We start from the raw sequence: 14,382 nt of genomic DNA, 5'->3' as shown, positions 1-14,382 counted from the left end.
GCCCTTACATGCTGGATGTACCTAAGCAGGCTAGAGATGAATGCCAAGGACATTCTTGTTAGAGCACACTGGAGATCTGACCAATTACTTCTGGTTAGAAGAATAATCCATACACTTGGGTAATCAATTCTGTGTGGAAACAGTTCTCACTTACATCAGAAAGAAGGTGACTGACAGTGAAAACTCCAAAAATGACATAAAGTAAAAAGTTGGATTTAAGGGTGAATTTCACCCTGGCCCTAACTATTGCAAGACACTGCAAATCTCAGTGAGAAATGGGTGCCTTGACTGTCATTTTTGTCTGAGAAAACTTCTTCCTGACTCTGAAGTATGTCAGTACAGGTGTTATTGACAGGTGAACATACTAATGGATATGCACTTGTCTGGACAAGTACTAGGAAGGAGAAAAAGAAGGACAGACTTAGAAGAGCAGAATGAAGCAATCAAAAGGCCTAACAGAGCTGAACTTCTGAAAATGTGAAGGACAAAAGGAAACAGTTTTGATAAGACATCATACTGTGTTTGCAAGCAAGAATTATGTGTAGAAAGGGAAATAGTAAGGAACTGAATTTCTAGAAATAACTAATTCTGAAGCACTTGATAATTTAGAAGTTGTGGGAGAAGGCTGCCTATGCAGCTGTACTACAAAAATTTGAGGTGCAAGGTGCTCCACATAGAATTGAAATTAATTACTGATACCTTTTCAAAGAAATATAGAGGGAAGAGTAGAAAGCAGCAGTGTGTGTGTGCCAGTGAGCAAGTCTGGAATCCCTAAGAGAGTAGACTGTGTTTGAGATCAGAAGTACACCAAAAAAATCACTTGATTAGTGGAAGTATCCAAATATACATTTCAGAAACCTTTTTCAGACAAAGGGAACCAATTGGTCAAATTTAATTCTACGGAGAGTTCTCAGAAAGTTGGAGAGGAGAACAACTGTAAGGTACAAACAGAAAGGTGACTGTAGCTACAGATCCACCTATATGGATTTCTAATAAAGGCTGAAAAATCTTGATAGGTTCCCTTATTTTGCTCTAGCTGCTGAAAATGTGGGCACATATATTATTAATGGTTAAGATCTACAGGCTGAGTAAATGTTAGACCTCAGGGAAATGACCAACACCATTCAGACACATGCAAACTCAGTATTAATAATGACTTTTGTGGAATACAGACCTCTTCCAATGTTCAATGCCAATGGGTATTGTTAAATCCCAAGAAGCTCAAAAATCATGAAATATTTGCCTGTTAGTGCAAGTATTTAACTGAGTTAAATAATGTCTGGACCTTATTTTAATTCATACTAAATTCCACTGGACTCTACCCATCTAATCCTACAGATGGAAGGAGGAAGAGAATATAAAATGGGAAGGTCTCTGGCAAGGGTGTTTATTGTTGGACTTCTATTCCTTTAACTTTGCAGCAATAACAGCCCCTTCAGGCTTTGGGACTTCATGATGTGGAGAGATACACTAGTCAGTAAATTTTCATATCTTCTGTTCCTTTCTCCATCCTGGAGCATCCACTTTATGATTCTACATAGGGAATCATCGTCTACTCTCTGCCCACCCCTACAACAATTTAGGAACTCCCCCAGGGCTGTATATTACAGCTTGGGCTTTTATGGCCCACAGCTGGCACAGAACTTGTCCCTGAAGTCAGTAAGCATGCACAGCATTCAGTAGTTTGGGGTGTGTATGCCAATAAAGAAGGAATGAAGAGAACATTGTTTACTAACCTTCTGCCTGAATAACCATAATTTTTTGCTTCAGATCAATTGAAGGATTTATAAGACACAGCCTTGGCTCCTGCTTCTGAGTCATGCAGACTCCATTCTGGTTTACAATCATCCAGTTTCGGTCGTACAACAAACCCTGATTTTCCACCGGCCATTCTGTAACCTGGGAAAGCATCAAGAAGGGATAAAAAGGTTTAGAAAATGTTGTTTTAGAAAATGTTGGCTGCATTAATAGATTGATACTGAAAAGAAAAGAGAAGGAAAAGATTCCATTAATGAAACTCTTTGCAATTAGGAAAATTTGAACAAGACAATGTCAGCCTTTTATAAGAGAAACCTTAATTGCAAATCAAAGATAAAGATATCACCGCACAAAGCTGACAAAACAAAATCAAATCACTTTAATTTGTTACATATTATCATACACTTTGATTTAACAGAGTTGTAAGAATAAACAATCTCCAAAACACTCTGAAGACTGTTTTCAGTTTTATACCCACCCATTTTTAGGACTTCTTCCCCCAGCAATTTTCATTTAACTTAAAAAGCACAGACATTTCACAGGAGTTTTATAAATTAAGGCAAAACCAAACAAGTAGTAAGCAAGAAAAATGTGCGATTCAAAATTCTAAACAACATTGTTTTTCATAAAATGGGAACCACTTATCAGTGAATCCATCTGAGAAAACCTCCACCATTGAAGCTTCTGGTTTGGCTGGGAATAGTTTCTCCAGATTCCCTTATGACAACACACATTGACTTCTTTGCTATCTGTCCTTCCATCACTTCTATAACACTCTTTACATCCAATAGCCCACACATACATATTGTCCTTGCTTTCATGTACATTTTTTCTCATGAAAAGAACATCTGTTTCTGATGCTACACAGATGGTAATCTTGAAATCCAAAAAGAGAGCAATTTTATTAATGCCTTTGGGTGATAATAATATCTGCTTTCTCCTCCAGAATGTTAAAATATTAATACCATTCTTTTAACATAAAGTTGGCCACTTAAACATATTCTTTATCTCATGTATGTTTTCTAGTCATATTGAATATGGAGAAAAGTGAACTTGGTTGAATTCTTGTAGAAAAGCTTAGTACAGCTCACATGAATTAGCTGACAAAAGACTTTAGCAAACAATATTGAGTAAAAGATATGTCAAGCACAGCCTGATGCTCTGAAGAAAAGCATGGCTGGAAGCACTGGTTAGATTAATTAAAAATCACATTTTTGTTTATCATGTGCTCTATCCAAAACTCCACAGAACCCAAAATATCCCATAAACTTTTCCAGTTTCTATAGAAGCCTGCAGCAGTAGCTTGACACTGACAGACTGACTAGAGAAAACTAAGGCCAGGCATTCAAGGACTACAAACTTATAAGCATCAAAGCTGAACTCTAAATAATTTGACCACAGTGCTACCAACTATATTGAATACAGAAAATACATGGAAAAAATTTTAAGAGAAGAAATGTGTTTTATCAACATATTTGACTTATTATTTGGCAGTTTTTTTAAAGCAAGCATGAATGAAAAATTCAGTGATAAAGAGAAACTTTACTTCTGACAGTGTCATCTGAAACTATATTGTCCAAGCACCTCCAACTGCCAGCACCTAAGTTATGTGAACTTTTGCCCTGTCTTTTTAGGAGAGAAATCATAGCCTGAAGACTGCAATATCAGCTGAAGAACAGACTTTTATTCTTACTGGAAATTATTCTTTGGAGAAACTAGTATTTTTGGTTATCCTATATAATTGGACTACAAAATACATTTGAACAGCTGGAGAGCTGCAAGAATTTCCTGCTAACAAATCTCCCTTCCAAAACAGAAGATCACTAATTGGTAATAAATCCTCCCATGGATCCAACAGATCTTTGCAGGATTTACAATATATAAAGAACAGAATAAACTAAAAAAGCAGAAAAATAGGAAAAAGACCACAAAAGTGCGTAGTTCTCTATTGTAATATTCAGCTGTTTTGGTTCCACTTCAGGACAGTAATCTTATTCAGGAAATAACTCAAGTGTTTGCTTGCCCTTTACTGAAGGCAAGAGGTTTTATGAGCAAATCAAAACATTCTCTTTAATCAGAGATTCAACTACCTTTTACATTCTGACAGGTATTACAGGGTAAGCCCAGCTAACTAGGTAACCGATATTTCAAAATAATCAACACCTTCCACTCAAGATAACTCTGATAGGTCCAAAATAATGGCAACTAAATCCATGCTTCACTCTGAGATGCAGCACATGACTTTAGGTGCTCAGCCCATTTTTCCCCTTCCTCTGGGTATTTGCCACTGTAGTAAGAGTCACAGTCATGTGCCCTGCAGTGAGTCCCTGTCCTCTCACGGATGTCCGTGTATACTGTCAAGTGCCGTACTTCTCACTTTTCAATTTCCTGTATTGCACATGTTGCTAGGATCCCAATTAAAAAAAAAAAAAAAAAAAAGTTGCAACAACAAAATAGCTGTGTGCTCTGCCTTGGATGAAGAGTTGCAGATGGTTCTGAACAGTCAGGGCTGGTTTGTTGCTAATACTGACACTGGCGATGGGCATGGAAGAACATAGTCATTTCTGTTCTCAGCACTTAGGCTTGAGACTTGTGCAGGCTATCATCTCATGCTGTTATTTCAATGAGTCTGAAGGAACTGTTACATAATTACAAGCAACTGATTAGAAAAGTTTAGACAAAGTCTGCCTGCTCTTCTTTCATCTGACACATGAGAAGAGTAATTCAACTTGGCTCCCTCTGATTATGCCTGAGTTCTCTGCTGAAGACCAGCAGATATGGCACAGGCTGCAAGGACAATCCACATCCCACTAAGATCAGCAGCAGGAGGACAGGAAGGGCACTCAAATGCCCCTGAATACCTATATTCAGGCAACCAATACAGTGCAGTAAAGCAAGTATGACACTGCGAAGTAAAATGATGCAGGTTAGCACATGTGGCAGTGAGCAGTACTGCATTATATACCTTCTAACGTGACTCCCTAAAGTTGTCTGGCCATCTCTGACTACTGAGACAAATTAGAAGAGGGAGGACAGAAAGAAAGCAGGGAGATAGTGATTTTACTGATAGATGCTCGCATACACCTTCACTACCAGAATGGTAGATGATGATGCATCCCAGCATCATTCAGTATAAGGTTCTCTACCTGTGACAAGCAAGGATCATTGCACAGTACAGACAGTACTTGGCATTGTCCTATCTGCTTTAGTCAATTTTTCTTACTGTAAATAAAAATATTCACTGTAAAAACATTTTTTTTTTTTAAATTTCAGAATTTTCTTTAAAACATTTTGGGCTGCATTCCTCCCATTGTTCACAGTAATGTTATCATGAAGGCTAGCACAGTTTTGAACACATTAAAGGAATAACTGAATAGGTTTTAAATTATGGAAGTTTAAAAATGTTAGGGGTCTTACACATCATTTATCCACTGATCACCAGGAATTTGCATTGTATTTTAAATTCAAAGCTAATTTGTCTTCTCTGTTGAGATGCAATTTTGTTATTCTCTGAAATCTACTGCAAGAATAATAAAGTTATTAATGTTTAAAGTCCTAACGTCTTTACTAGGCACATTGCATTATATAATTATGCAAAATTCAATGACATGAGAGATGTTCATGTTTAAAAATGCATGTTTAAAACACATTTCTGTGTTGGAAAAGTAGAAGAAAGTGGTCTCAGATAGAGGTCACTCCTGTGTTTCTCCCCATTTAATAAAATAATTGTAGGGAAAAGAAAACACATTTAAGAAGTTGAGTTAGAGTATTCTGCCTTCTGCTTCCTGCATCGTGTGTCTAAAACACATGGAACAACACTGAACAGAGACAGTCCCATGGCCAGGAACACCATAAAATGCTGCAGGAACTATCTGACCTGCAGTGAGCTGATGATCTTCATGCCAAGCTTCATCCTTCCAGTTGCCAAAGCACTCTGTGCTCTCACTTTCTCTGGAGGTCAAGCACCTCATACTAAATCACTTAGAATAGAACAGAGAAATCAGAGTTTAGGAGAGGAGGAGATTATGTGACTCAAAAGAGGACATCAAACAGCTGGGAGTTTGTACTCACATCCTCCTCAAGTTTGTCCTCCTGTCACTAATCATCTGTTCTGCAAACAGCAAGTCAGTGGGCAAATTTCACTGGCAGATGGGCTGGGCCCTACACGCATGGCTAGCTGGAATTTTCCACTGCACATATTATTTTAGGAAAATGCAAGTGATCATGTAGTTATAGTAAAGCCTACTTACTGCATGTGCTAAAGGTCTGACCTTCCATACCAGTTGGAAGCCTGCACTTGAACCTACAGATCTGTGAGCTTCTGATATCGAAGTATCACAAGATGAAAGAATTTATTACAGCCCAGTATTTAAACTATTTTCATCTTTTCACATCATGATCACAAATGATAAAAATGGAGATCAAATTGAAAATATGTGTGAAGTTTGTATGACAAAGATGACTAAGCAAATGAAAAAGGAATAGTTTTGTATACAATTCAGTCTTTTCAAGATAAAGCCTAGAGATTCTGGTATAATCATTATTTTAGAAGGCAAAATGATTTTCAGGAATTGATTCCCTTTACTTGTGGCAAGGTTTCTCTAGCACAAGGTTTCTCTAGCACAAGGTTTCTCTAGTTTCTTGTTTCAAACTCCAGTGTATGTGGCATGGGTTGTTTTTCCTATTTCAAGGTGATTTAGGCTTGAGTTTAAGTTGTAGTATTGACATATATATACATATATATAGTGGAGGTTGGTACACTCTGCAGTAAGCAGTGGTGTGGGTATACATATATATTTAATTGCCTATTATTCTTTGGCAATACAGGTTCTGACAGTCCTTTGCTTACTTGGTTATAATGTGGCTGATGCTTTGTTAGAAAAAAACCCAGACTTCAAAAATTACTCTAGGCATGCAAATTAAGCCTCATAATGTAGTTGCAGTTTTAATATCTATTTTTAAATTATTCAGATCAGCTAGTGTTAGCTCTATAATCCAAGTTGCCTTGGATTCCTGTTGTAGTCAATGAAAAAAGACAGAAATATCCAGGAACATTTATGTTTCCTACTGCAGATGCCTATTTTATGATAAAATGAATTAGCAGATCTGCTTCTCTCACCGGTTACAGAACGATATCTAACTTTAGAGGTGTGAACTGAGGTAAGATGAACCCTGTTTTCACTCTAGACCCATGAACACATGCCTAGCACAAGAAGTATGCATGAGGCATGGGGATTTTCCCCCTCCATATAAAATTGCACTTCTCTCTGTCAGGGAGCAGTACCAGGTTTGTGTGAATTTATCACTCAGAGTTGTTTCCCCTCATAGAGCTTGAAGAGAAGAAGCCTGGCTCAGCTTGTGGGGAAATATAAGCTGTCTTTCATGCTGAGGTATGTCTTACCTGCTCCTGGGCAAAATCACTTCAAAGCCTTCTTAGCACTGAATGTTGTGGTATGTATCTCACAATACCAGCCTGCATGTTAAAAATAGACTTTAACCCCAAAGGGGTCTGAATAGTGTTACAACATATTTCAGCAGCTTCTATAGTGGGCTTCTGTAACACAGCTATAGAAACTGCAACACTTAAACAAAGGTTAAAAAATATTCACATGAAATGGGCAATTAATTTGATTTTCTAAACAGTTTGATCCAGAGGGAGGTTAATAAGGGGTGGAAATTGCTTGTTCAGGTCTCATTTAATGCTCAGGATTGTGTCTCTGAATTAAAGACATCATAAGCCAAATAAAATTTAAGAATACAGATGTTTTGTTGATCATTTAACATGTTTAATTGCCCAACCTCTTTTTGCATTAAGAATCAAAAACCCAACTCAAATATGATTAAATCAGCTGAGAAGCCCTATTTGAAATGCAGGGGATTTGTCTTTGGATTTGACCCCAATTCTCACTCAGATATGAGACAGTGGCCTACACCAGTAAGTTTTCTTAGGCAAAATTATACCATTATTGACATTCATTAAATCACTTTCCAGTATGGTACTAAGCAGAGTCACATTCTAGGTCATGTGTGGGCCATACACCTATTTCATCATGCACTATTTAAAAAAAAAGTCACCACTAAGGTGATCATATTATTAACTTTGTAAAAAAGCAATTAAAATCTTCAAAGAGTGAACTTTCAAATAGCGCAGCAACACTTAAATGTCATATTTCTGTTGCAAATGTATTTTTAATGATAACATTTCTTTGTAATGTAAATCAGCTGCTTCTCAATTATAACATGTTAATCAAGTTATTTCTCAATTGCTGCCTACCCATCAATGCCTACAAGTCCATCACATGTCATTCTGTAAAAGCATACTAATTACTTGATTATATTTTAGTTGACTTTTGCAAATCCAACTATTTTCTTCAAGACACTATGTTATGAGCAGATTTGTCTCTTGTGGGGGAGGAGAAAGCAGAAGACATATTTGCACCCTGTAGCTTCAGCCTACTTGAGAATCCTTCAGAGTACCCTAGCATGCAGGACTTGATCCTAGAAGTTGGAAAAAAGGAAACATGGGTACCCACACATGCTTCCTACTATCTCATGCACACGTCCAAAAGGGGTAAGGAAAAACACTAGGTTGAGCTGAATAAATACTTCAGAATGATTCAAAGCACGTACCTCAAATGCAGAGCAGGATTTGATTGGGTAGAGGTAAATGCTGGCAACAGTGATGGGCTTGCCACCTTTCCTACACGTTGGCACTGCAGTCTCAGAAACAGCTGCCCTTATGCTTTCGGCCTCAGTCTCCAGTGGCTGCCAGTTGACAGATGTCTTTGTCTCAGACAGATTGCTCCTGAGGTCTCCATCTGAGATTTGCAGTATTGGAGACAATTTATCTGCATTGTTAAAGGAAGGGAGGTCACCTGGAACAGACTCTGTTGTCAGCTTCGTAACAGACTTGAAAGGAATCTCAGTGTCTGATTTGGAGAGTCTGGTGGCTATGATGAAATTCAAAAAGGTCTGTGCATCTTCAAAAGAAGACATGTAGCCAAAGGATATTCTCACAGAACCAGTGGGACGTCCATCAACTAGGTCTATATCATCTCCACAAACATGGCCAGCCTGGTTTGAAACAGGAAAAAAAACAGAGAACAGTGATGACACTTTGCTTTATTTCCCTCTAATTTCACTTAGTTATTAATGAGCCTCTTAACTCTCACCTGAAAAACTGTTCCAAAAAATACAAGGCTAACTCATGAATACAAAGAGAAAATGGAAAAAAAAAATCCCAACTATCTTATGATTTACTCAAACTGGGAAGAAGATAATTTTGAGCTGCTTGTCCTATTCTACTCTAAGGAAAGAGATGTTTCTCACAAACATATCAATTATCACAAAAAGGTTTTATGTCCCATGATTGCCTGCTAGCTACAGCAGTCTCCAGGGATACTTCAGTCTCACCTGCATAGTTCACTGGGGTTTAAACTGGGTTATCATATTCAGATAAGTGAACAAACCATGAGACAGATGACTTTTATGGGGCAGTTTTCTTGATATTCACTGTCAGAATAGTTCCATTTTATACCACTGGTGGCTTATTCATGGCGTATGTTAAATAGTCCAAATGACAGAGAACAGATCTGGGATATTAGCAAAGAAGAGACTGAATCTAGAGCTCAAACATCCAAAGTGATATTCCTCGTCATTGGAATATGCAGCAAATCTCTCTTGCTGATCCAGTCAACACATTGCTTTCAGAATGGAGGGAACTAGCCTTTCCCCTAGCACTTCCTCCTTTGAAGAACACAAATTTCTACTTGAAAAATTTTTGTTGAAAAATCCCTATATTGACCTCCATGTCACTTCTATTCGATATGTCTTTCATACAACACTCTATGGAAAACTCTACCATAAGAACTGAAGTTTCTCATACCATAAGTCAGTCAGTGAGTTCTGCCGCTCACTACCAGGGGAAGTAAGCCAGAGTCCCCATTTGTTCATCCATCTAATATTAGCTCACCAATGAACATAAGATTTAGTCCTAACTCAGCATCCTATTCTTTTAAGTGCAGCAGCTGTTGTTTTTTTTCCTCAGAATTTAATTTATTTACATATTTCTGTTACATTAAAAATGGATGCATGAATAGTTTACTTACATGAGGGTTTTTTTTTTAAGTAAGAAATGTCACAGTACAATGAACACAGATCCCATTTATGCAAAGAGAAATCAAAAAAATCTACATCTATGTCAAAGCATGCAATACAGTAGTAAATATTTTAGTGTAGTGTGATGTAGTTTTTATCCTTGACAACGGAGCAGAAGAAATATTTGTGAAATTAGGTTGCATCTGTTAATAAACTCTTCAGTAACCCTTCTGCCAAGTATTGCTTGATTGACTGAGGAGAGAGGTTCCTGCTGTACAAAGAAGTAAACGAGTTCCTATGTAACATGCTAAGAAAACTAACCATGCTTTTCCAGGGACCCTGGAGGACAGAAAGTCCCCCCTCACAGACATTTTATACATGTAAATCTTCAACAGGGAAGGAAGAATACAGTCAGTACCCTGGGAAAAGATGAAACCAAAGTATATGTGCAAATAATATGATAAAAGATTCCTTCCACTACACAGTAACGTTGTCAATAACTCATCCTGGTAATTCTCAAAAAACTGATGGGAATGGAATGTCCCAAAATAATGACTGCATGACTGTATTGCCTCATCATACAGCTTTTGGCAGTTTAAGTGTCTCTCTATAAATTTTACTTTTGCCTATCCCCATTTAAATTATACAGACCCAAAAGAGGTCACTCACTTCTTAGCAAAATCCTCCTTGTATTAGGAGATCTAAGAGCATGGCAGCTGATAATTTGGCATTTTTCACTTCAGCAGAAGGGTGGACCCTTTTTTCCTTTCTCAGACGAGAGAGCTTCCATGGTAAATCAAAGCACCATTTTGTCAAGGAATGCATTAAAGACATCCCTGCCTTTAAGAACTCATCTCATCAGTCCTACATGCAAATGTACTGGCAAAAGTTATCTAAATGTCTCTGTGAAATTAAAAGGGAGCTATAATATCAGTACAGCCATTAGATTTATTTTTTTTTTACCTTTTGAATAACACCATTAATAAAATTTTTGATTGCTGTGAATTAATTTAGTGTAATTTTAAACTCTGAGAAATATGCAGACAGGAAGCCCCCCTACTTCACTCTAATACATCCTGCTATAAATCTTTTAATGAGAATTTATGGAAAATATTAGTAATCTTGAAAATAGCCTTTATATTCATGTTCTAACAATCCAACACACCAGTAATCTAAGTAGATGTCATCTAAATTTACTCCATTCTCTGAGATTCACTGTAGGTTCCCATTTATTGTTTCTTGTCCAATTTGTGAATGCATTTTAAACTGTAACACCCAATAGCAATGGGTCTACAACGCTTGAACATTATGAAGTACAATTAAGGATACCTAAGGAACAGCATGAGATGAATTGTCCAGGAGTTTCTGTTCTGCAGGAAGTCTGGATTTCATGTAATCCCAAATCAGAACAAGAAACTACAATTTCCTATTTTCCAATTAAATAAAACAAGCAACAAATACTTCTTTGGGTCCATCAAATGATTTTGCTTCAACACCTAATTTCAATGAATTGAATGTCAGTTAATTTAGTTCTCTAACATGGCAAGTGAGTTGAAAAGTCAGAGAAAGCAAATGAAATTTACCTTCATTCTTAAAGTCACAGAAACTTAAAACCATAGAACAGGATGCTTAATCATGCTCAGAAACTAACCTGCAGGTTCCTTTGGATGTCCTCATTGCTTATATCCAAATGCATCTGGCAGGCTCCTGTGTTACAGAAGCAACCCGTGCGGACATGTATGTTGTGGAGACTGGCCATCTTGTCCACCTTCCCAATTCAGCAGTAGATATAGGAGCAGAATGAAAAATAAATATTTCAAAGTTGTGGTCAACAAGATACAGTGTTTTAAAGGTAGAAATCAATGAAGGTAAACGATGTCTCTAAATTATTAAAAACTTACTGTAGCTTTTACCATTCCCATATAGATTTTGGATTTTTCAGCTCTGTTTTTTCAGCTAGAAGAAAACAGTTGTGGAAGTAGAAATGCTTACCTTCGCATTGTGAGACTACTATACACAAACCACACACAAACAGGGCATACAGGTTCAGGTCCTGATCCTGTAAATGCTAATACATCTGCTTAATTTTAAACCTGTGAAAAGGTTTATTCACATCAGTAGTGCTAATTACAGACCTGCAGCAAGGTGTCACCTGGTGTCTTGACAGAATCACCACCTACAACTGCTTCTGCAGAGACTGAAGAGAGGCCTGGAGTACCTTTTCAGTTAGCTAAAGAAAACTCTGTTCTCTGATGATCTGAAATTGCAATCCTCATTACAGGAACTGACAGTATCTGTGGGATGTTGGAACACAAGTGCTGGAAGGATTGGCCCCTCAGTAGGCAATACATCTGACATGACAGGGAGTGAACTAGAACGCCTCCTTGAGTCTTGCATATACAACCACCCAGTCTACCAAGTCCCTGGTGCATTTTTTCCTTGTGCTGTGCTGTTCGGTGTTATACCATTTCTCTATCATCCACTAGATAATGAATGGGCAGAAATATAGTACTTGATGACAAACTGGCATGAATGGGAAGGAATGAAAACAATGTGCAAAGAGAACAGAAGCATATAGAATCATAGAATCACAGAATCATAGAATTAACTGGGTTGGAAAGGACCTCTGAGATCATCAAGTCCAACCCTTGATCCACTACCATCACAGTTACTAGACTATGGCACAGAGTGCCACATCCAGTCTCTTCTTAAATACCTCCAGGGACGGAGAATCCACCACTTCCCTGGGCAGCCCATTCCAATGCCTGATTACCCTCTCTGTAAAGAGTTTCTTCCAAACATCTAACCTAAACCTCCCCTGGCAGAGCTTGAGACCATGCCCTCTTGTCTTACTGATAATTGCCTGGGAAAAGAGATCGACCCCCACCTGGCTACAACCTCCTTTCAGGGAGTTGTAGACAGTGATGAGGTCTCCCCTGAGCCTTCTTTTCTCCAGCCTAAACAACCCCAGCTCCCTCAGCCTCTCCTCACAGGACTTGTGTTCGAGTTCCCTTCACCATCCTGGTTGCTCTTCTCTGGACCTGCTCCAGCCCTCAATATCCTTCCTGAACTGAGGGGCCCAGAACTGGACACCATCTATATATGCCTCAGAAGGAGATGCATATATGGGAAGATGGTACTGCAGAGGATACAGATTGCCAGGGTTTCACAGCACAGCTAAGAAACAAGGGAAGCACACCAAGGAACCCTCTTAGCATAGCTAAGAAACCATGGAAGCTCACTGCGGGGACCTGCAAATGCTTTATATTGATTTCAAAAAGCAACAACAGCAGCTGGTAAGGTAAGCTGAGCTGCCACCAGTTATTTCTTAGACAAAAAATGATGAAAGTTCCTGGTCAAGACTGACAGAAAGGCCCCTCAAATGCATGAAATCTGACATATCCTACCTCTACCACAGACTTCCAGAAAGCCTTGCACAGTTCCTCTGTGCTTTTGATCCTTTTCTACAAAATGGAATGCTGAGAGCTCTGAGAAGAACCACGCTGAAGACTGACGGAACCCCACTGTACCAGTGACAGAGTGTATCACACAGAGTGACAGCTCAGACTTAAGGTGCAGGATTGGAAGCGTCAACCACCTCATATTAACCACTTCCCCAACTTTGAGCTCATGCTTTATCTGCCTGAGGTATCTATGTAAATATTCAACCTAGCTTTTCTAGTCAGTTTAACCTTTACTGACTTTTATTATGTTTTACATAAATTCCCTCTGTACAGGATATTGGCCCAATATATACAGCAAATACTTTCTGGTATCATTCAGTCCATCTTCTGTCTCAACATCATCAATCTTTTGATGCCAGTCTATCTTCTGACATCTCCAAGTTTAACTGTCTGAGACATTAAGCACCTTTAAATTCACTATCTCAGCAGCTGGGAAAAACGAGACTTCTGCTAGAACTTACTCTGTGCTGAAATAATTCAACTTAAATAGTATTTAGTTCTTGTTTTCCTTTTTTTTTTTTGGTTGTTTTTGTTTGGTTTTGGTTTTTTTGTTTTTGTTTTTGTTTTTGGTTGTTTTTAATGGGTTTTTTTGTTTGTTTTTGTTTTTCATGTGTGGAGCACAAGGTTCTCAAGTTGTCAGGTTCACATTGTTAAGCATGTTTAGCACGACTAGTTCAGTTCAAAATGGTTTGGTTCTCTAACAGAGATACAATCAAAATAACTCCATGTACGCAGACTTGGAAAGCAGAGAAAAGAATCAGTCCCAAGATCCCTATTCATGATTAATGCCTCAGAGAATATCCTGTGTTCAAAGGATGCTTCTCAAATTGAAGTTACAGTAAAAGGCATCTGTTGAGAAAGACTGTTGTGGTGTTGCTAGCTTTGTTTTGTCAGAAGACTTCAATCTGGGAAAAGTGACATTTTCTTGATGTCTTTTTTTCATTTAGATGAGAAAAGTTGTCATCCTGCCATAGCATGGTTTGTCATGGTGCTAGTGACTCGTGGGTGGATCTATCATTCTGTTAATGATGACAAGCAAGACAAAACTCATGACAAATACTTC

The 14,382-nt window shown here is 38.1% G+C and overlaps 1 protein-coding gene across 4 annotated transcripts in view; it reads right to left on the bottom strand.

Moving 5' to 3' along the window:
* MOCOS (molybdenum cofactor sulfurase) overlaps window positions 1-14,382 on the bottom strand; it is a 214,560-nt gene that overhangs the window by 25,763 nt on the left and 174,415 nt on the right. For all 4 annotated transcript variants that reach the window (XR_007630146.1, XR_007630147.1, XM_050326370.1 and 1 more), the window contains exons 7-9: window positions 11,507-11,623; window positions 8,389-8,832; window positions 1,737-1,899 (exon numbers count right to left, since the gene is read on the bottom strand). Coding sequence is in view for 2 of the 4 variants with exons in the window: in XM_050326370.1 (XP_050182327.1) it covers window positions 1,737-1,899; window positions 8,389-8,832; window positions 11,507-11,623 (724 nt within the window). In the remaining 2 variants the exon portion in view is untranslated. The remainder of the gene's footprint in view (window positions 1-1,736; window positions 1,900-8,388; window positions 8,833-11,506; window positions 11,624-14,382) is intronic.

This window comes from Myiozetetes cayanensis, unplaced genomic scaffold, assembly GCF_022539395.1.
Source record: "Myiozetetes cayanensis isolate MyiCay16 unplaced genomic scaffold, myiCay2020 scf1, whole genome shotgun sequence".
Taxonomy (NCBI): Eukaryota; Metazoa; Chordata; class Aves; order Passeriformes; family Tyrannidae; genus Myiozetetes; species Myiozetetes cayanensis.
Note: the sequence above shows the minus strand (reverse complement) of the source record. Positions and strands in the feature narration are given on the sequence as shown.